Raw genomic sequence first — 21770 nt, 5'->3', positions numbered from 1 at the left:
ACACGCTCCAGTTAGGTGATTTATACTCTAGCTCCGCGGTGCATACTTTCATGGAACTGGTGACCGCGGGCACTATGCAAAACGGGGCCTTTCTAACATTTAATGCCATAAAATTATTACTCAATAATCTCTGGGGCGCAGGAGACTCGGAACCTCCGTAGTCCTCAGTACTCACCACTATCCTAACTATTGGCAGTTCAAAGAGAATTATCACCACACTATAAAGCATTGCTTGAAGCAATATGCACCACCCTGCCACACGCGAAGGCGCGTTGGGACTCTGTCCTCTCCGCCCCACTACCACAGAAGACCTCGGTTACCGCCCTTGCAATGATTAAATCAATATCTGGCAATCCTCGCCTGCGTTATACCCAATTTAATTACCTTCACCAATCATATCTATCACCAGCCCGCATCCAAAGAATCTACCCCAACACAACACCAACATGTCCTAGATGCGCTACACCAGCAGCTGACTTCTATCACATGGTCTGGAGCTGCCACTCCATAAACTCGGCCTGGCAACGAGTGACGGAGATCACAGCAGATATCTCATCTCATACCCTAGGGCCCACGCCTGACTCCTGCTTACTCGGTATACGACATCGAGCCAAAACAGACAGACAAACACACAGATTCATAGACTTGGCATTTGTGGTGTATAAACGTTTGATAGCAACACATTGGAAAGCTCCGCATGTCCCTTCCCACGCGATATGGCTGCATGATTTACATAGCCGCGCTCAAGCTGAAGCCCAGACACTTCACCTATTACAACACAGAGGTCTCATTCTGGAGGGCCCGGAAGTTTGGGACACTTTTGTGGTAGCAATAGAGGCCAGAGACGACATGTATCCCCCGTGAACAGGATACTATACACAACCATCACAGTTTGGGCTGGCACGGTTAATATGTTAGCCACACGGCACCAATTCCAGTTGTCCTCAAATGTACTCATCGCTAATATCCTTCTTCCTCCTCAAAAGATATCTCTACGCCGTGCCCAGACACGTCCCATGCGTTAACACATGCATGCAACATATATCCATAACACGCAAAATATACCTGCCCCCGAACCTGTCAACCCCACAGACACATTTTATACCCTTGAGGTGATCTCCACATTAGTCACAATTATTAGCCGTGTTTTCACTCTTTTTTTTTTTCCCCCCATGCACCACAGGGGATCACTTAAATTAGTACTGATACCGATAATGATTGGCCGGACCCTTAAGCTGCAATCAGCTCCTACAATAGCTCGCACGCTAAATGCTACTGTACCTTCCTTTTACCTTGCCCTTAGTTACTTCGCATTCTTATGATCGTTTATAATTGCTCTCCCCTCCCGTTATCCCCGTTCTCCTCTCTCCCCCCCTTCCCTTCTTTTTTTGACACCTTATGGTGTAGCAATGCTGTGTAAATTTATATAAGTGTGTAAACGGACTGCAAAATTTATGAACAGCTATTGTATTGATGTGTGAAGATTGTGTTTAATAAACAGATAAAAAAAAAAAAGTTAGGGTTTGATTCGTTCTGGTGTATTACCAACACAATCAGGCACAGTTTGACGCGGTAGGAAGGCTTATCAGGGCCATTCACGCTGACCTCTACTCTGTTTTCCTTGGCCCAACGAGGCAAGAGTCCTTTACTAGCCCTTGATGGCGGACTCTTCTACATGCTACAACATCACTACCTGTCCAATAATATCAGCCTTGACAAAGTGTAGGAGATGAAACACGTGTCGGCTGTTTTGCTGTATATAGGACGATTTGGATTATGGCTGTACTCATGATGTTTATATAGGACGATTTGGATTATTGCTGTACTCAAGACTCGTTGTACTTGGAGATTGACATCCCTCTCACATAAATCAGTAAACTCCATTGTACGCACGCAGTTGTTACAGACTTTTGATGACTTTGACCACTTGGATCTCTGACACAGGACTTCCTGCGGTGTGCCATGGCCTGAAGTTTGGTTAGCGAGTGATTCTCACTGATATTTGGCCTGCTGGCTCCACTGGCATTTACTGAAATAAGGTTATTCGATTAGTCTCTCTGATGATTTGCGGACGTTGGGTTACTTCATGTCCTTACGGGAATGACCCCAGAATGACATAATTTTGCCCCCCCCATCTTTTGAAGCCATTATTTGTCAACACTTGGTTACTTTCTTGATGCTCATTGTTTTTGTGTTTTATTCAGTGGATTGTTTCTCGTTGTCTGCTTAACATTCCTCCATACATTACCTACATTCTGCGAACCTCGTGTTTCAGTGCATGTTGGTCTGAGCATGGCTGGCCCACTAATCCGTGTTTATCTAAAAGGCAACCACCACCTCTCCACTGAGGTTAATGATGGTGTCCTGACGCTAGACGGAGCAAATCATCGAGCTAGACAAATCAGAGGAACTAGGGGACAAAAAAGTATTTTTTTCGATGTTTTTGAAAAGTAGATGGTTAGATTCAATTCTGAAAGATAAGACCCCAGCACATTCATTCGATGGAAGGAAGGTGAAAGACCAGCCTCCCACGAGAGTTTGGGAATATGAAGAACACCCGGAGATGAAACTAGCACACATCCAAACTTAAAGTGCAGTTGTATGAGGCCAGACTAGACTGCCCTACTGCAAAAGCTGCAGGTCTTGAAAATGCAAAGCTTCTCCACGCAAAGCCAACACAGGTGCATTAAGCCCCTGGCAATGTGGGAGTGGCACAGTAATATTTTCCATGGCTCAGGAACCAGTTTGGATATGTGTATGCAAGTAAGGCTTTGTGTTTAAGCTGGGATGAGCCCTCCCCCTTAGAGCTCTTGCTACTGTTTGCAACTGCCTGATTGAGGAATGTCATGCATAAGCACACTGCAAACAAAGTGTCGCGCATCATTACACCGAAGGCCTGGCAACCTTCCATAAGCCCCAACGCCAACAGGATGCCAGGTGTTTCCGCAGGGTGAGAACAAGGCAGCATAATCTGTTCTTAAGGTGAAGACTCATCTAAAGCCTGTTACCAGGTTAATGTTTACTCTAGTTCAGAAGGGTGTTATAGGAGTAAGGATAAGCTTTCAGTGATTGCAAACCTGAACAGTTATCAAAACAACAAAGTTGTTTTGATAAGCATTTCCATTCATTTGTTTGAAAGGTTTTATACCCTAGTGTTGTACATGTCTATCAGGACATGCCTTTGTACCAGATTATAGCATCTTCTGCAGCAGCAGAAATACTGTATGAGTACCTTTCTTTACTGGTTCTCCCCCTGGTCAATATGTACTAAGTATTGATTGTTTACTTATTACAGAATGGACTGCCTCCTGTGTTTGCACTACTAATGTGTTTGAAAAGTATCACAGAATGAAGCCAGTCAGACAAATTAAGTCTTGTCTGAAATCTGGGGTCTAGCAAATGGCTTGCTTGGCTGGTCTGTGAGCTTTAGCTGGTTTGGTGGGAGCGACTTGGTTGGTGGTGGTGTTGATCTAGTTCTTGAAGTTATGTACTGCGTAGTCCAGGTTAAAGGGGGGGGGGGTAGTTGGGCTGTGTGGCATCGAGGGCGTTGGTCCATTGTTACTGAGAGACCTTGGTCCAGTTGCGGAACGGTGCACTGGGGAGGCTGAGGATGGCGTGGGTATGTCCGGTGATGGTGAAGTGTACGATGGAGTGGTCTGACCATGTGAGGTCTAAGGTGTGGGTGTACCTAATTATGTTGCTTGATGAGAAAATGGGGTCCAGCGTGTGTCCTGTGATGTGGTGGGGTTGGTGACTAGCTGATGAGGCTGATGTTGTACAGTCTTTACAGGAGGTTGGTGAAGCTGGTGTGGATGGGGCCGTCTAGTAGCGTTTGGATGTATGGCAAGAGGAGTGATAAATTCAGCGATGGCGTTGCCAAATCAGGTCTGTAAGCAAGGGTTCCTTTGATGGTGGTACTATTGCTGGTGTGGAGCTGGAAGTTAATGATTTACAAGATGGAGGTGGTCTGGTCGTCGGTGATTGTGCAGGAGATCGACTCCTTGTGTATAATGCTGATGCTGCCTCCATGTTTGTTGGTGTGATTCTGGTGTTTCATCTTGTAACCAGTGGGGGTTGCTGTGGTGATGTCCAGTGTGGAAGCTGGGGTGATCCAGGTTTCAGTGATGAAGGTTACGTCGGGGGGTTGAGGGTTGAGATGATATCCCAGATTTCGGTGGCATGCTTGCAGGTCAGTAAGTGACTACCCTTTGAGTAGATAGTTGGCATGGGCCGTATGTTGTGAGGCGCTTTTTTTTCTTCTTTTTTTTTTTTATTTAACTGCACCAAAACTATTTAAGAGAATTAAGCATGCTTCTATTCCCTTTTTTTTATATATATATATATATATATATATATATATATATATATATATATATATATATATATATATATATCCAGCAACTATGGTATATCTGTATCTATTAATATTTTCTATGTTGTTTAAATACTTTACACAGTGCTCCACAGACCAATAAATAAGCTCACTTAAAGGTAATTTGTGTCAAGGGTTGTAATGTATTATAGAATGCGTACAATGGTTCATGTGCAAACATACACTCCGACAGGGCACCAGCAATCAAATGTCAATGCCACAGAGAGCTCGAATGCACATTTGGTTCCTGGTGCCCTGTTGGAGTTTACATTTGCAAGCGTCAGAGTTGTTGGGTGTTTTCAAGTGCATAAGGTTTCAGAGTTGTGCTCCAGTTGGTGCAGAAAACCTGGTTAACTGTCTGAACAGAAAAAATAGTTTTGTTTGAACCTTTTAAGGGGATAGCTAGACAACCTACAGCTTTGCAGTACAGAGTGTGAGTAGATGCTGAGTTTGTTGAATGAAGAGTGGTCCAATACCGTGGTAGCTCGGTCCGTGATGCACATTCCTTTATAGGTGATGTCTAGCCCTCAGTTCAAGGAGTTGAGGACTGGTGAGATGTGCCTCGAGACTGGAAGTCTGAGGAGCTGTCTAGCCAGTCTTCTCTGAAGCTTGTGAATTTGGAAGAAAGTGACAGAAGAATAGTCTGTTGGCCCAGTCGAGCAGTGGTGGTACAAAGGCAGTTTTGGTTCAACTTTTCTGTGGGATGGCTTGTTAATGGAAAATGTGATGCATGCATCTTGTGTAGAAGCTTTGTCTAGAAACGTAGTTTACTTGTGATAGGAGAGTTATTGGAGTCATGATCATGCCTAAGTCTCTTACTTGAGTTAAGTGGACAGGTGGGAAGTGTAATTCTTGTCAAGGGTAGGAAGAATCCACTTGGCACAAACAAGTATTTAGTTTTTCTGAAGGGTTTTAGTTTAATGTGATTAGAAAGCATCCAGCGGTCAGCTGCTTGGAGTACATTGGTGGAAACTCTATGGGTTTTCTAGCTTCAGTATGATTTGTGTCATCAGCATGGTTGAAGGAGGAGGAGCAGCAACCAGATAAAGGGCAGTGATAAACTTTGATGGGAAGAGGGACAATGATAGAGCCTTGAGGGGCACCTACAATGGAGAAGAATTGTTCAGAGAAGACGTGATGTAATGTGGGATCCTCCGAGTTAAGCCACTTAAGGGCAGGCCCTTGGTTACTTGTGACATTAAGTCCTTGAAGCGATGCGTGTTAATGGGTGGTGCCCAAGACACAGGATAGATCGAGCTATACTAAAGATTTGAAAAGTGTGGTTGTTACCCAGTAGGGTGTCCTATCACTTGGATCAGCGTAATCTGGTGATATTATGGGCCAACAAAAGAGAATCAGAAGAGAATTGTTTTCAGTTTCTCCCTGATCAGGAGTCAGTCTAAAAATGGGTGAGGAATTTGTTCTAGAGTATGGCTGAGCAATAAGACAGAGCACACATTGGTATCTGGAGCGTTTGATCTGAGGATGTCAACCAGTAGAAATGATGAACGAAGATTGCAAGGGAGCAGTGTATGTGAAACTTTGCCCAAGACAAAGAGGCGCAGCCCGATATACTGTTCTGTGCATCAAGGAGAAGGATTGGGCACTTTTATCCAGTTCAGTTCCCTAAAGTGGGACGTCATAGGAGGAAAATTCAGAATAAGGCGTGCTGCAATGTTTTTTATATTACCTGAAATCAACGTGTAAGGTAATCGGCTATACCCAAATAGTTTCCGTACTCTAGTCTAGACAAAATAAGCACATGAACTAAAGTTCTTGGTGGCCTGAGGGACAAAGTAAAGATTTCTTTCAAGGTCCTCAGGGTAGCAAATCAATTTGCTGTGAGGGTGGTAATCTCTTTAATAAAGACAGGTTTTGGTCAGCGAATAAACTTCGGTTTGGCTGACCTGACAGGCGTGGGGTTACCTCCTGGTTCAGAAGACCACCAAGCGGGGGACCAAGGTAAGTCATGTTTGCCAATGATAATGACTGCTCTATTCTTGGCATTGAGTGTCAGACAGTTCTGTCATCACTCTGGCCACTGCAGACATGCAGTTGGTGAGTTGCCGAGAATAGTTGTTCTAAGGATGATCTTGGTGGTTGTCGTAAGACAGTCTCAAAACCAAAAGCGCAGACTGAACATAGAGGGCTATATATACATTACTTAATGTTGGGTTTCGGGACGAGTAGTGAGATATTCCACGTGATAAAGATGGACTGCAATAAAACAGTGGTGTAAAAACTGGTTGGGTTCTATCCATCAAAAAGAATGAAGTTCTAAAGAGCTTCTTTAGAGAGTCCAAGATCGGAGTCTAGAGAGCAGAATTATTTGAGAGAGACTATCTAACATGGCAGACAGACCCAAAAGTCAAACAGCTGGTTGTACTTCAGTGGCTGCAGCCTACTAGTTGGGCCCAGTCACATGTTCCCTACTAAAGTGTATGCTTTTTAATTCCAAATTATGACTGGCGTCTTGTAAGCCAGTTTTTGGTGCGACCAAGAGCACAGTCGTGGGAAGCAACGCAAAAGGATCAACTTATCCCAGACACTTATAAAACACGTGACCTGTTTCTGACAGCCATGCTGCAGTAACACCCAGCGACTCCTGGTGTCATGGGACTTTTTAACTGAGAAATGTGATCTAAAACAAGATAACAGCGTATAGGCAACTTGATCTAAAGACATCACAAGTGAATGTAGGTTCCTGTTATCATATGTCTATTGTAGTCTTGACATAAGGGAGCTGACGTCTGTCTAGGCTCAGCCACAGTATTTTCAAATTGTTAGCCGTTTGTTATTCACAGAGTACTAATGCAGAAGAATACCAACTTTGTTGTTTCTTAATACTAGGAGTACGATTTTGTAGCAGTATCAATTAGCGAATCATTTTGCTTTAAATTATGTATCAAATATCAAAATAGAATTACAATTCTGAAATGAAGTGATAGTGTAGAACGTTAATACCGTTCAGAAAGCTAAAATTCACCGCAATGTAGGAGGTTTAACACTGTTATTTCATCTGGAGATCAATGATGCAACCTGTGTGACGTCTTTTAGGAAACAACTTTCTCTTTCATAATCTTGGAGTTAAAAACATCGGACAGCTGTGCAACCTCTGATTCATGAAACAAACATGTACCTGCTGGAGAAGTTACATGCACGTCACTGGTTTGATTTGCAGTGGAACAGCTACATCTTCATCCTTCCAAGTCTGTAAAAGAGTGCCATTCAGCTGAGTACCTGTTTTTGGCCTATCAGTGCTATATAAAATACTCACTTTTCAGCCCTGCCCAGGCTGGAGAGATCATCTACCATATACTAGTACATTCTTCCCGGTGTGCATCGTTTGTATTTGAGAAGCCTCTCTGCAAGTTCACTGCTAGTGCCTTTAGAGATGTTCTGAAGATTCCCTGAGGACTCAATGGACCAGCTCTTCTCACAGGCTGGGTAGGAGGTGCAGGGAGGGGTGTCTGCATGCGCCCAGATACATCTGCAGGTCATTGTTCCGAATATCTCGGGTAGATGCAATAGTTCACAGTAGTAACTATCTGTTCTTCGTTTTCAAGCCTTTCTGGAGTCTGCTAGGTGCCAGTTTGAATCTCGTTGAGAGGAGTTTGTGTCTGTCCATACCATGCTGTCCTGGCAAACATGGTAATTACATATGTTATGTGCAGTCAGGCTGTCGCTCGGGAATTGTGCAGAATGGTGTTTTAAAAAGCCAGGGTGCAGTATCACAGTCCCGCTCTTTTTACACTGTACTTAATCTCAACCAACATTATTCCCTTCTCAGTTCTACCCCTTCTATGCCTTATCTTTAAAATGATCCCTTCCTCCTATTATCAGGTTTCTCCTCCCCTGTGACACCCTTAGCACCACATTCTCCTGTAAATACCACCATTCCCTTCTTAGCCCATCATACCCACCCCTGTTCTGCATCTCATGGGATGCAGTGTCCCCCAACCTGTGTAATTTATAGCTTCTCCTCTCTTGTTCCTTACTTTTCACCACTCAATACTAAACCTTCTGTCATCTTCATCATTCCTTATTTTGCCCCATGACTTTCTCACGCAGCCAGCACACGCGATCCCACGCCAGCTGGCTTTTCACGTATGATCACACAGCTGGAGGCTTGAAGGCACGCCCTCTGGCACATGACCATGGAACAGTCTCTGTATAAGCATGCAGTTACGCAGCAGAAGGCTTTTCATAATGCAGTTCTGCTGTTCTGACTCGTGCCAGCATCTTTGGTCATAGGGCAGTCACAGATGTACATTGGCTTACTTGCTTTTCTGATGGACCGGCCTGGCGCAGATGTTCTAGCCCACCAGGCCAGGGGTAGTGTGTGTGTGTGTGTGTGTGTGTGTGTGTGTGCCAGTGTGCCAGCCACCAGTGTGGAAGCCACACCAGTGTTTATGGGAGTGTATGTATGAGGGCTGTCTCTAACTTTCTTTCTGTTCTCTCCCTAGTTTCTGCCAGGACACCCGCAGCTGAGCGAAAGGGTGCGGAAGCGCTTGTACTATGGATGGGACAAGGACTGTAGCCTGGACTACCTCTCGAGCCCAGTGGCAGGTACGTCTCATCAAATGCAATTACTGAGGGCAGCAAAGCATTCTTTGCTTGCAAGTGGTTGGAAATATTGTGGCTTCAGAGCTAGAGTACCTAGAAGATTTTTTTCCATTGGCTTCTAAAAAGGCCACTAGGATGATGAGGTGGCTTTGGCTTTGAGTATGATTGGGATGGCCACTCAGAGGTACCGTCAGCCCACTGAGAATTTTTTTGATTTCCCCTATATATCTTTTTAGTTTGAGAGACCGGGTTGAGAAAACTGGATTTTGCAAGAGGTTATCTTAAGGGAGAATGGACTTTATGGGCACTGATCCAGGAATGTATTCCTCGCCTGTCTGTGGCTCGAGGGCAATACCTTGAAATTAGATCACACCTAAAGTGTGCTCAGGTATTTCCGTTGTGTGTAATGCTCTCTGGCCACGTGACAAGTCTGTGCCAGACCATCTGAGGTGTCGCCACGTGTCCATGCAAACCTGTGCCATTCATTCACCTGGAGCGTTCTCGCAGGTGACTCACCGGTTACGTCAGGGATTTCTTCACATGATGTGGCTTAGTCCCTAGCACGGCCAAAGCATCTGAGTGGCACCTATTACAGCCCAGAAGTGACTGTCATGGTGCTCATTGCAGTAAAGGAAGCATTGGTGTTTGATGGGCAGCACAGGACCTGGGCCACACTGGTTATATTCGGGCCTCTGTGTAAAATAGGACCAAAGCCGTTTGATTTGGGATGATCCGAGTTTACTCCCCCCCCCCCCCCCCCCCCCCCCCAACCAGTTAATACCTGGTGTTGAAACCTGTCTCCCCTTGGGCAAAGCCTGACAAACTTTGTGTATGGAAGAATATTCAGATTAAATTATTTTATTAGTTTGTTGTAAGCCTTGATGCCAGGACATACTGTTCAAAGTGGAACTCATCCTATTTGATTAAAGAGGGAATTAATTGATCACCTCCTTGTGTGTACAAGGTTCTGCATTTGTTAGAAAGACTTTATGAATGAAATATTTGTATTCGTGGGCTTAGGTGTTTCGTGTTGTACACCTTTGAGCTTCCCGCTTCTCAGGAAGGTGGGCGTGCCCTCACATCCCAGGCGTAATGAGAAGAACTGCTGGGCCCAGCCACCTCTCCCACTTCACTTCATACACCGCTTTGGCCTGGTCTCCAGCTTTGGCATTGTTTGAGTGCTGCTGCACTTCTGTGTCTCTTTCTGGCCTGTTTATAAATTACTTACTGATTTGAAGTCTTCCTCCTCTGCTGCTGGGAGACTTTGTACTGCAGTTGCAAAATTCTCAAATTTGTTTTCCTGAATAGAGCCAAGGTTACTTGGCCACAGATCTCCTGGTAGTAATCAGTTCCTTTAATAATGTACCTTTTATCATTCATAATGCTGCCCCTACCGCGTTCACGTTATGTTATTCTGAGTGAGTTTTCAAAGCATACATTCTCCTTTGCAATGTGTTCCATTTCGATTATGCTCCAAACGATTAGCGGGGACCAATACGGTGGATGATTTCTCCAGAAATTGATCTAGTACACCAGACTAGGTCTGAAGGAAACAAGAAAGTCTCCAGAACTCCTCAAGGTACTCTTGATGAGGCTTCAGATCTTAACACAGTAACCCAAAGCTGGACACCATATAACAGAAAGTATCACTAGGGAAATTCCTTCTAAATTAAAACCATTTTTGGCTTGTAGAAATGATGCTTCACAAACCCTGTTATGTGGCCTTCGGTACTGCCCCCCCTTTTTAGCTCCTCATAGTTTGTGCTATAAGTGTCCACCCTATGGATGCCTGTTCCACTCAACCTCAGACTTGAAGACTATTTCTGAGAATCCACAGAGGGTTGAACACATGCCTGTTAACCTTGGCCTCTGGCCTGGCCTGGACTTGTCTTTATATATCAAGAGAACCAGCTGTTTTAGCTTACTTAAAACATTCTGAGCCGGCACTGAAGGGGCATGAGTGAAATCTAGAAGCTGACAAATTAAATAGTTTGTACTTAATTCTTTGTTCTCTTCTCTTAGTGCCCTTTCTTCTGTAGTGCTAACACTAAAAATGAAACTTGTCAAGATGCACCCAGTCTTCGGCGGGTGGTAGATTTCAGGGAAAGAAGATTTTTTTAGCATCACACAGTTCTTCTAGTGATGATTCGAGGTCGGGTATTCTGGTTCCACAGAAAGCATTGTAGGTGATGGATCCCCTCCACACGCTAAGTCGTTTAACAGGTAATAGTGACCAGGTCGTGCTAGTAGGCTCTTACAGTGCCATCTGTGTGTGCACCTACGAACTCCTGATTGCAGGTTTTCAGTAATCCCACAGTTTGAGCGTTGACTTTTTTCTCAATAAGCACGTTTTTATCCTCCTTTGTACATAGTCTGTATTTTCTTTTGTTTATTACAATCAGGCGAGTACCACCAATGAACAAAAGGCACTTAACTTTTCAGACACAGCTTAGTGTTTCCGATAAAGTGAAACTTGAGTGAAGAGCTTTGAAAGGCAGTGTTTCATCTTTGAAAAATGTGCCTGATTGATATTCCACTGGTTCATTTTGTATTCATTTCAACCAATCTTTGCAAAGCCTGTCAAAAGTGGGGTAATGAGAGCTGGTTGAGTCTGATATTGATGCATGTTGGAAGCAAAAAGAAAACTGTTTATAAGACGGAGCTGGTTTCTTTTTATTTTAATGGGCTAAGTGCTAAATGAAGATGAGGTTGGTTTGTAAAGCTCTCTGAGTAACTTTTTTTTTTTTAATCCTTTGTTTTAGATATTGCGGTGGAGTTACTTCAGAAGAATGCTCCCAGCCCCATCCGACGGTTGCAGAAGAAGTATGCCTCCCATGTTGCTCGGTGAGTCCCAGGCAGCCCCTGCTAAGTAGCCAGGGGTTTAGTTCAAGAGTAAGCCAGCTGCACATGTTCAAGGAGGGCCCTCTGGCCTGGGAATCTAATTGCTGTCTTCTGGGCCTGATGTTAACTGTACATTGTCCCAGCTCGGGTCCAGTTGCTACTGGTCAGTGGGTACTTCCAGGAAAAGGTCTCTTGCAGGTTATCTCCCTGTAACCATGCATGTCAACCATCGGACCCTTGGAGTCCACTTCCTTGCCCTGGGTACAAAAGGAAGCAGGTGAATTTTAGACTGCAGGTCCAGTTCTCTTCTTATCTTGTGCAGGTCCAGAAAGCGCTCTGAAGACGATGCTACATTTATGACTGTCACTAACTAGTGGATGGGTGTAACTCCTAGCCCCTTCCTAACAAGTGGGGTGAAAGTTCCAAAGGGTAGCGCTACCTAATTTTGCAGCATTTACTATCTGCCTTACTGCAAACATGTCCAAAATGCCACCTATCGGGGTGTTTTCAGGATGACAAAATTCTTTGGCCATAATGAACTTGGGCTCTGAGGGCATGCGCAGGGAGTGTACTATGACAACCCTAGTGTCCTCCCACATATAACGCGAAAATGCAGTTGTGACTGGCACTGTACCACAGCAGACCCAGGGACAGAAGTCTGTAGGACAAAACTAGAGTCCTTCAGCAACCAAACAGGGGATACACAAGAATTGTCTTGGCATCCTGTTCTCTTCCTTTCAGATGTGCCCCAAATTTCACATGTGGGATAACAGGTCTGTCGAAGTGGATTAGCTTTGACACTGGTCTGTCAAAAGGAAGCCCCAACCCTCATATTCTGTGGCGTACCGAAGTCATCTCTGCACACTGAGGTTTATTTGCTACTGGGGGCCATTTAACCCCTATTTCAGACCTAATCTAAAAGTTACTTTCTCTAATAAATGTATTAAAAGTCTGACTTCACAAATGAACTGCATTTCTACTAACTATTAAAACAGCAGTTTCATTATATGGTCAAACGCACAAAGTGCTCTGTCCCTGGTGTAATCTCTCTGTGGTCTTTCAACCATGCCCATCAGTTTGGTTGGTTCGTGGGCCTGCCTTTTAAAATTCGCTTGGTTTTAATTAGTGAAAAGCACTCATACGTCATACCTTTTCTGGTGTTTAGCCTGCCTCGAGCGCACCAGCCATCTACTGAAAACATAAGAGGCTCCATGTTTTCGGTATCGTTTCTGGACTACTTTTTCTCTCTATTTCGTATGTAGCACGTTCTCGCTGGGCAGTAGTCATGCGCTCTGCATGACATCGACCCTTTTAAATGGATATTTGCACTTTTGCCGGTTACATGGATAATTGCACTTATGCCGATATGTTTCACTGCAAGCGAACTTCTGTTTCCTTTTGTGGGTCTGCTTTGCGCTCATGATAGCCGTCGGCTCGCTTATGTGAAACTGTTTTACTTTTCCTTTTCAGTTTGTGGCAGGTAAAGTTTGGTTAGGCGTTAACAACGCTAATAGCTTTAACTTGAGCAAACGCGAGACCCATTGCATTTAAAATGCTTGTTTTTCTAGCTGTTCCCTTTCCTGAGTTATCAGTATTAGTATTTCAATCTATACTCTTTCTACACAGAACTGCTATGCCTGCCACAGTGATATTAGCTTTCATGGCCTTCTCTGTGTAGGTCCATGGTAACATTAATTTCTACATGTCTCTATTTTAAGTACCATGCACCCTGCCTTGTGGGCAAAGAGGCCGGCATAGGGGTGATTTCCTAATGTTTAAAAGGGATGTTAGAAAGGATTATTTAGAAGTTTGTACTGCAAGTTTACACTGCAACAGCCAGGCTGCACAGATTAGGTCTGAAGGCATGGTTGCACACCAGTATAGTGGATGGCGCAATCTGTGTTGCCGTCTAGAAGTGGCTCCTAATGTTCAGGCACTCGGTGTACATTTTACACCACATATAAGTATTTGCAGGCAAGTTAAAAATGCCAATCTGGAATAAGCAAATTTAACCATGTTTAAAGGGAAACACTTTAGTGCTGGTTAGCAGGGGGTAAAGTACACACAGTTCTAAAGCGAGCAAAAAGGTGAAAGATCCGGGGTGACCACGCAGAAAGGTGGATTTCCTACAGTATCACTCCTAAATTGTTGGTGTGATGCAAGTCTCTTGCCTGACTTTTGGACAAATGTGCTACCATGCCCTCTCCTGATTGTTTTCTCTGTTTTTCCTCCAGTGAATTAATCAGCCTTTAGGTACACTAGAGTTGCTTGCTGTATGGAAGATCAGCAGAGCCAAGCTTTGCTGGCTAGGGGTCACCTTAATTGAACCACCAACCTGAGTCGGTGGGTGTGTCTCCTTCCTGCTGGGTTGTGAGTAGACTGGAAGTGATAACAGCATGGTTATAGTTCCGGGCTGTAAAGCTTTTTTTTAATCTGTGCCTTTTTACCTGTTGCCCTCTGGGGTCGCTTGACTGTAAACGTCTGTCCAGGGCCCCATAACAGAATCCCTTGTCTATCCACATATGTGGATATCAATTTAGTGGGGAGACATTTCTTAGTGTAGTGCAAGTCCCCTCTGAGCTGATGAAACTCTCCCTCTGCTGCTGTTTGATATTTGATATGTAAACATGGATTCTGCTAGACTCCGGTATATATCCACAGCTTGACTAGTTCAAATTGCTGTTACATGGACTCTCTGGAAGCCCACAAACTCCAGAGGACAAATAGGTGACGAGGCAAACCTTGTGTACTGCATGAAATGGTTGAATTTTCAAAACGGCTGCACCTTAGATCCGGCTTCTTATCTTTGCTTCGAAAGTGACAAATGGTGCAGCCTTTGGATTTAGTAGCTACAGTGTCACTGGAAAGAGTATAATGTCCCAGGTAGCTTCTGAAGTAGAGGGTTGTTTTTCCCCTCACAGGACCATACATATTCTACTTCCCTTGGGCGGTAGCAGCAACACAGTTTGACTTGGTACCCAGATCCTTTTCCTCCATCAAACGGGTGGTCTGCCAGCAAGGTCCTGGATCTGGCAAAAAGTTGCGCTCTATACTGCTGTATCGATTGTCTTCAAGATCAGTGCTCCATTGCTTTTCATTTAGGTTCACAGTACATAATACCACATAAGTTCATACAAACAGATGAAGCATGTGGCCAGAGGACCTTTATTTGTTCCACTCTGTGTTCTGTGGTGGGAAGCCAAGGCGCTCCAAGGTACCTTCTACTTACCAATTTTTAAGTCTGCCCCAAAAGAGTGTTTTTTTTTTTTGTTTTTTTTTTCTGAAGCAAGCAGTGAGCAAGCTGACCAGAAAGGATCAAGGTAGCCTATTCGTTCTAGGCACACTGGTTGCACTACAGTTTCCCTGATTGTTAAACTAGAAATACAATATAACATTGTCTACGCAACAGTACATTACTGAACACAGAGTCAAGTAAGTTGTCATGTATCCCGTATGTATCCTTAAGTTATTGTAATGGTTAAATCAGCGTTATAGTTCGTTAAACTATGTGCAAGAGGGATTTCTTTATAGTGCACATCCTGAAATATTCTGAGGAATCACAGGGCGAGCTTAAGTAATTGCCCTTCAGTAACAGTTTGGTGAACCTGAGAATCCCTCGTTACATGTGCAGTTCAGTGACTGGATGAAGATCCCCTTTCTCCTGTTTAACACCAATGGTCCTTGCTTTGTGTCTTATTATTTGTGGAGCTTAATTAATATGATGTGTAAAAATAAATACACAGCACATATTAAATCGAGGTAACAGAGAAAATCTTTGTAGAAAAAAAACGTACCCAGTTAAGGGAAGACAGTACACTAGATTGTGTTGATATCACCAACTTTTCATAACTTTACAAAGAAACTGGTTTCAGGAGAGACTCATGTTAGCAAAACTAAAGTGCAGAGTTCTTCTGCAGACAGACTTCCACTTGCATATACTAGGTTTAAACTTTCTAAAACAATTTAAGCAGAAAAGCCTCCAGTCCACTTGTATGTATACATTACTTTCCTGCACTTAGCAGTTTATGTAGTTAAACAAAACCACCAAAGAGCTGTGTCTTAGATGCCAGCTTGGCTCTATTTTGAAGGGCCTGAGCAAGGCTGAAGTGTTGCTTGACTTGCCCACCATTTGTTAGCAAACATGCACTCCATTTACTACATATTAAACCTTGGCAAGGCAGTAGGCCTTTGCTTTAAAATATGAGGGCTAAAGTAGTGTTTGTTTATAACACCTAGTGAAAACATAAGTGAGTAATAAAAATGGCCAGTGGAGAGTTGCTTGTGGATGCATTAGTGGGCATCTTGGAATGTGGCCTAAAAACAATTGTAAGATTGCTGCTCACGCATCATGATGCACTCTTTCATGTTTCTTGCCCTGAACCGTGCCCTCAGGGCAGCAGTGAGCGTGGTGGATACTGGAAGGTCAAATTTGCAAGTTCTAGAATATTTGGGGAAATGGCAACTTTGCCCAAATATTCCAGGAGGCTTAATTACCATTTTAACTCCAGTCCTGGAATATTTTGGGTAAAGTTATGAATTCCCAAATATTTTTATGAAGGGTTGAAAAGTAGTAAATTGTAATGGCAGAAAGTGATGAATGATTGGCCATTTTGACCTGGGTTTTCTGATTTTTGAAGTTGGGTTTCTGAAAGAAAAGCTTTCTAAAATGGCTACCAGTCATAAACACCGTAAAACACCTATTCCGTACGGGAGGATCAAACATGAGAAGGGGAAAGAAAGCCATTGTGTAATAAGTAAGACATTCAGATTAGCAAGAAAGCTGACGGCGAATGAGCAATGGGCTAAACCAAACTCCAGATAATTATAGGGACTGTACAGAATAGGTCTTTTGACAAGAGATGGCTATATCTGTACATAGATGAAACCTAAAAAGTCAAGTACTCCTTTTTTAGCGGACTGGTTGAATTTTATATGGCAGGGCTGGTAAGCAGCCTTTCTTTTAGGAGTGTAGGCTAAAGGGCATGACCTGCAACCAGATGGAGCCAGTTGCCTTGCAGCCATCTGTAAGGGGGCAGTAGCCTCCCTTGACAAGGGCACCCTGTGAATGCACTTCCAAGCTTTTGGAGCTAGACCCTATCTCAAAATGTTACACCAAAACCATGGCATACCTCTAGGCAATTAGTTTGGAGCTCATTGTGTGGGGAAACAGAAGGCAAAGCAGCACAGCGTTTCTAAGACATCCCAGGGCTTCTGTCTCTACACCCCTGCTTTCTGCTGTCATGAAAGCGGTACAGCAGTCCCCCTTGGGTGGTGACTGCCCTCAGCTGTCTCCTAGACCCAACTTGTGCAGTCTCATCCCTTAAACAGATGTATGTATGTGTTTTGGAGTGACAAAACTCTGCTTCACTTATACCACTGGGGCTGTGGTTATGAATAGCCTGTGCTCCATCTTTTGAAAACATGATATATGTTCTCCCCTGTTGGTTGTGCGCAGTGTGCTCTCTTTATGGTATGGTTTGACCACTGTCCTGTTCAAGAAGGCCTGCATTCTCCTTACCTTTTTGTTTCCTCTATGCCAGCAGTCTTTAATCTCCAATAGTAGTTTCTGAACTTTTTAACCCTTATTGGTGTGTGCTGTGTGATCCTCCTCCCACCACTGTTACGATAATCTCTCAGGGGGTCTATTTCCCCCCTTGCTCCAAACCCCCTCACCTGTGTGTTTGCTCTTATCTCAGTGAGGTACCTATGTGCTCTTTCCTGATAGTGTGGTTTTTATCTGACAGTGAGGCCTGTATCTCCCCATGCTCCATGATGCTGGCATTGGTTTACATTGAAAGACTCCGGCACCGAAATCCTGAGTATCTGCAGCAGATCTCGTCCTCTGACCTCTTTCTGATCTCCATGGTAAGTGTAGCACATAATATGTGACACTTTAAAGATAGCCTGCCTCATCACCTGTTTTCTTTCGTTAATCTCATCGCTTAGCTGTGTACATATTCTGTTTTTGGGCTCCGTTTTTACCCATTCCGGATGTTTTGTTGACTAAGAGGAAAGCTGGAGTTGAACAATCGCACTGGATATCTCATGGACATTTGATTGGGTCCCTTCTGCAGAATGCACTGCGCCTGGAAAGGAGAGTCTGGCACATGGGGGCTGCAGGACTATGATGAACTTCTTGAGGTTTAAAAAAATAAATAAAAAATGCAGTGTTAATCGATGGACACCAAATGCTCATTTGTATGGAGCGCTGCATTTAACCCTTGGGTTTACTGCCATTTGGTTTCCTTAGAACTGGGTGGTGTTCGCCCAACTTAGGCTAAAAATCCGTGGGAGTCTTTGCGATGCAGGATTTTATATATCAGTTGAAGACCTCAAAGTGAGACTTCAGTTGAACACAGACGGTTGCTGATGTGAGCACTGTTAATGCCTTTGTTCAAGGCTTTTCACTCGTCTGATTTAGCTACTGAAAGCCTCTGAAGGCCACTAATAGACACTGACTATCTTACTATGGTCCTAAACCTACATGATCAGTTTTCCGTGGTCTGAATCGTGCTTTGAGTTACTGACAATATAAACACCAACTTGCACTGAACACCATATCATGGTTATGAAACATCAGTGATGAGATCATTTAGAGCAGGGGTCTCTAACCTTTCCTGTGATCAGAGCTACTTATGTCTAATCAGAATCCTGGCGAGTGGCCACCCTGTGCATGTTTACCACCAGTGATCACTGCAGTGCATCAGCCAGGGTTGCAAGCAGTAACACACTTTGGGGTGTCTTGGTGGTATTCATGCATATCAGCCATAGTTGTGATGCTCATGGCACCAGGGTAATCATAACAGTAGTAATATGTCTCCTAAATGCACCTGTCATTTTATCACTGAATTATCGGGTTTGAAAATATTTTGGAAATTCAACCATTTTTCTCCAAACAACTAGCTTACTACGAGTTACAAAAATTCAGATTTGTTTCTGTCAAATACTCACTTTTTGATTTTGTTATAGACCTATTAGTTCAGCCATATATAAGCTTCTAATTTAGTGGGTTGGGCTACACACAGGAGAGCTATGTACAGGTACCTGGAGAGCTGCCTTAGTTCAAGAGCTACCCATTGGAGACACCTTAGAGTTCAGAGAGTGAATAATAAGTCATTCAGGGTGGTGGAGGAAGCTCCTCTAGTCTATGAATGCCCCCAAGACGTCACACTTTTGCCATCTGCCATGCCCCTCCCCTCCTGAGACATTCCCTGCCTGAAATTTACAACTTCCAGTGGTCCTTATCCTCCTCTTGTCTGCATTGATGTGGTTCCATACCCGTGGTCTTTAAAATTCTAACCCCCTCCCAAGTGAGAACGCACAGTGAGCAGCAGCCACAGTAAATGGAGGCATAGTACACAGTCATGAACTAAATCAGTAACTTACACCCTGACACGCTATCGCTTCACTGACAAATCAAGCTGCTATGGCACATTTGAGAAGTAACACTGGCACACAGACCGGCACTCTAGCAGGGTTGATCTTCACCATGTGCACTGGTGGCAACTTTGATGTGTTTTCTGTAATGGAGTGGGAGCTATGGAACAATATGTTCATAAGACACAGGCCAGAGAACAAAGTAGGTGGGTGGAGAAAAGGGGTCTGCTATCGGTTGCCTCCTGCCTCTGATATGGAGTGCAAATAGGTCAGTGGGAGCAGGGACGTCCTGCTCTGCAGAACATGTGGTAGGGATGAGATGGGCATGGATCAAGGCCTTATGTCCCTGGTGTATAGTCAAGTCAGTTTGTATTGTGGAAGGCGGGGATCTTGGTGCCACTATGTGATATCCTTGAGCATGACTTCGAGTGTTGCACAAGTGAACAGTAATCTGTGTGCCAGCTCTCAGTCCATCCTTGGAGTTAAAAGCCAGAAACTGGGTTTGGATAGAGCAGGTTAATAAATTCCAGGACCTTTTCAGTCTACATGAGAAGTAAACTGTGAAGATACAGAGCGCAGTCTTGGGAGATGCTGACTTGTGGCTCAACCAGCTAGGGCAGTAGTATGGTGGTTGTGCTCTGGGGTGCAAACAAGAGGTGCCCCTCAAAGTTTGAAGACCACTGCCCTAAACCTACATATGATGTCTAGTCACCATGGAAATATTTTATGTCATTCTATACTCTTAAATCCACACTGTTTGTCTTGCCATTGCTCTAAAACTCCACCAATTGTGTGGTCTCTATATTGTAAACCTACTGAGTGTCATTCCGTCATAATAAAACATGCACTTAGTATCATATCCCACTCAGCTTACAGGAATGCAGCAATACACGTCTATCTAGGGGGATTCCTTTGCCTCCTCTCCTCTGGTTTCTCCGGTCCTGGGCCTCCCAAAATGGAACCCAGAATCTTCCATGTATTGTCAATCACAGGCACACATACACCCAGTAGATGTATGTAGCATAACCTTACTGCACATGCATTAAGTCATATATGCACTGCATTATCCCTGTACTGTACCATTCACAGGCACACAGACACCTAACTCACACATCACACACACGCTCTGTTCAGTACTACAGTACAAAAACCGCTGTAGGCGAGGGTGAGTTAAGCACATTCCAGCAAAGCTTTAAATTAATGAGCCTGTAGTCCTCAGTCCTGTTACAGATGTAAAAAGGCCCTGTTCACTATTACTGATCACGACATGCTATGCTGCCACCACTGCACTCGTGCTGCTTAACTACTGCTAAATGCAGTGGCCTTTCACCACTATGATGGTAGCGCTTTGAGTGCCTCTCCCAATCCAAAAAGACAGCAATCTGTGAGAAGGGCCACAGTCTCTGTTTGCTGATGACAACAGAAATCAGCATTGGGGAGCCAGATGTCATTGCAGTTGGACCACTCAGGGCAGGGGGCAGTCCATCACCATGCAAGAGACATTTATTGTCCCAAAATCTGTGTTTGTTTTGCCTTGCTGTTAAACCTTGGCTGGCCCTTTTAGACTCGGACTGTTCCATTACACTCAGTTCTCGTGCAATTACATATTCAAATGGAAGGTATCTATATAAACAGTGAGTCAATACTCACCTTATGCATTTTATAAGACATGAAGTGTCCCTTGGCCGACCATTGAAAGCATTAAAAAAGCAGGTAGACCAAAGTGTGTGTGTGATATATGGTATTTCTATCATGGGAACCTAGCGAAACGGGGCCTGCAGCTACTGGTCACGGCTACTGTTTTTTTTTTTTTTTTTTTTTTTTTTTTTTTTATAATCCTGTTTTCAGGCAGTTCCAACCAAGATCCTCAATTTCTTCGCTTTATTAAGAATTTGCAAATATTACTTGTCTGGGGAGGATGTCGAAGTGAGGACGTACTAGCCTGACTTTGCTAGATGAGGGATTTCCTGAACTATTGCCAAGGCGCCCATTTACTGTTTGTGAACTTAATCTGCTAAAATCTGTGGTGTGCCATGCCCTGTGTAGGTCTGATCTAGGGAGGTTGTGACTGTGGAACATGGTGCCAGCTGATCTGGAAAAGGCTCAAGCAAAGCTATTTTCTAGAAACATTGAACAATAAAAGCTGCAGCTCAGTGAAATGGGTCCAGCTCTTTGTCCTGCAAAGGCGAGATGCGATTTAGACCTGTTTACCCCTTAAACAAACGAGCAATTGGCTTTTTCCTTATAGTTCACCAGGTCCTTGCCTTTTCTCATGAATTATGCATTTGTAAACGCCAGCTAGCACACGTTATTAATGCTAACTTCTCTGAAAGTGGTAGTGGTTGTGCCAGTCACATTGTTGATGCGTCACATTTCACTTGGACTTTCCCAGCTAGGGCAGTTGTCTGGTCCAGGGGGAAAGACCTCCTCCCTGGAGAGTCTTACTTCAAATTCCGGTCATTGAACATTGAGTGAATGATGCTCTCACATAAACTGAAGCTCTTAGTGTAAAATAAGCAAAATGCATTATAGAATGAGTTTGTAGTTTCTTGTATGTCAGATATCCGGTTTATGGCAGATTTCACTTCTATCACATTTCTGATTCAAAAGCCTC

General features: G+C 43.9%; 1 protein-coding gene across 1 annotated transcript in view; it reads left to right on the top strand.

The window, feature by feature from the left end:
- The window catches only part of CNPPD1 (cyclin Pas1/PHO80 domain containing 1), a 45654-nt gene that overhangs the window by 3302 nt on the left and 20582 nt on the right, over nt 1-21770 (top strand). Inside the window, exons 2-4 of the mRNA XM_069227143.1 lie at nt 8839-8941; nt 11701-11782; nt 17524-17644. Coding sequence (XP_069083244.1) covers nt 8839-8941; nt 11701-11782; nt 17524-17644 — 306 coding nt within the window. The remainder of the gene's footprint in view (nt 1-8838; nt 8942-11700; nt 11783-17523; nt 17645-21770) is intronic.

The sequence above is a fragment of the Pleurodeles waltl genome, chromosome 3_2, assembly GCF_031143425.1.
Source record: "Pleurodeles waltl isolate 20211129_DDA chromosome 3_2, aPleWal1.hap1.20221129, whole genome shotgun sequence".
Taxonomy (NCBI): Eukaryota; Metazoa; Chordata; class Amphibia; order Caudata; family Salamandridae; genus Pleurodeles; species Pleurodeles waltl.
This window is presented reverse-complemented; position numbering and strand designations above follow the sequence as displayed.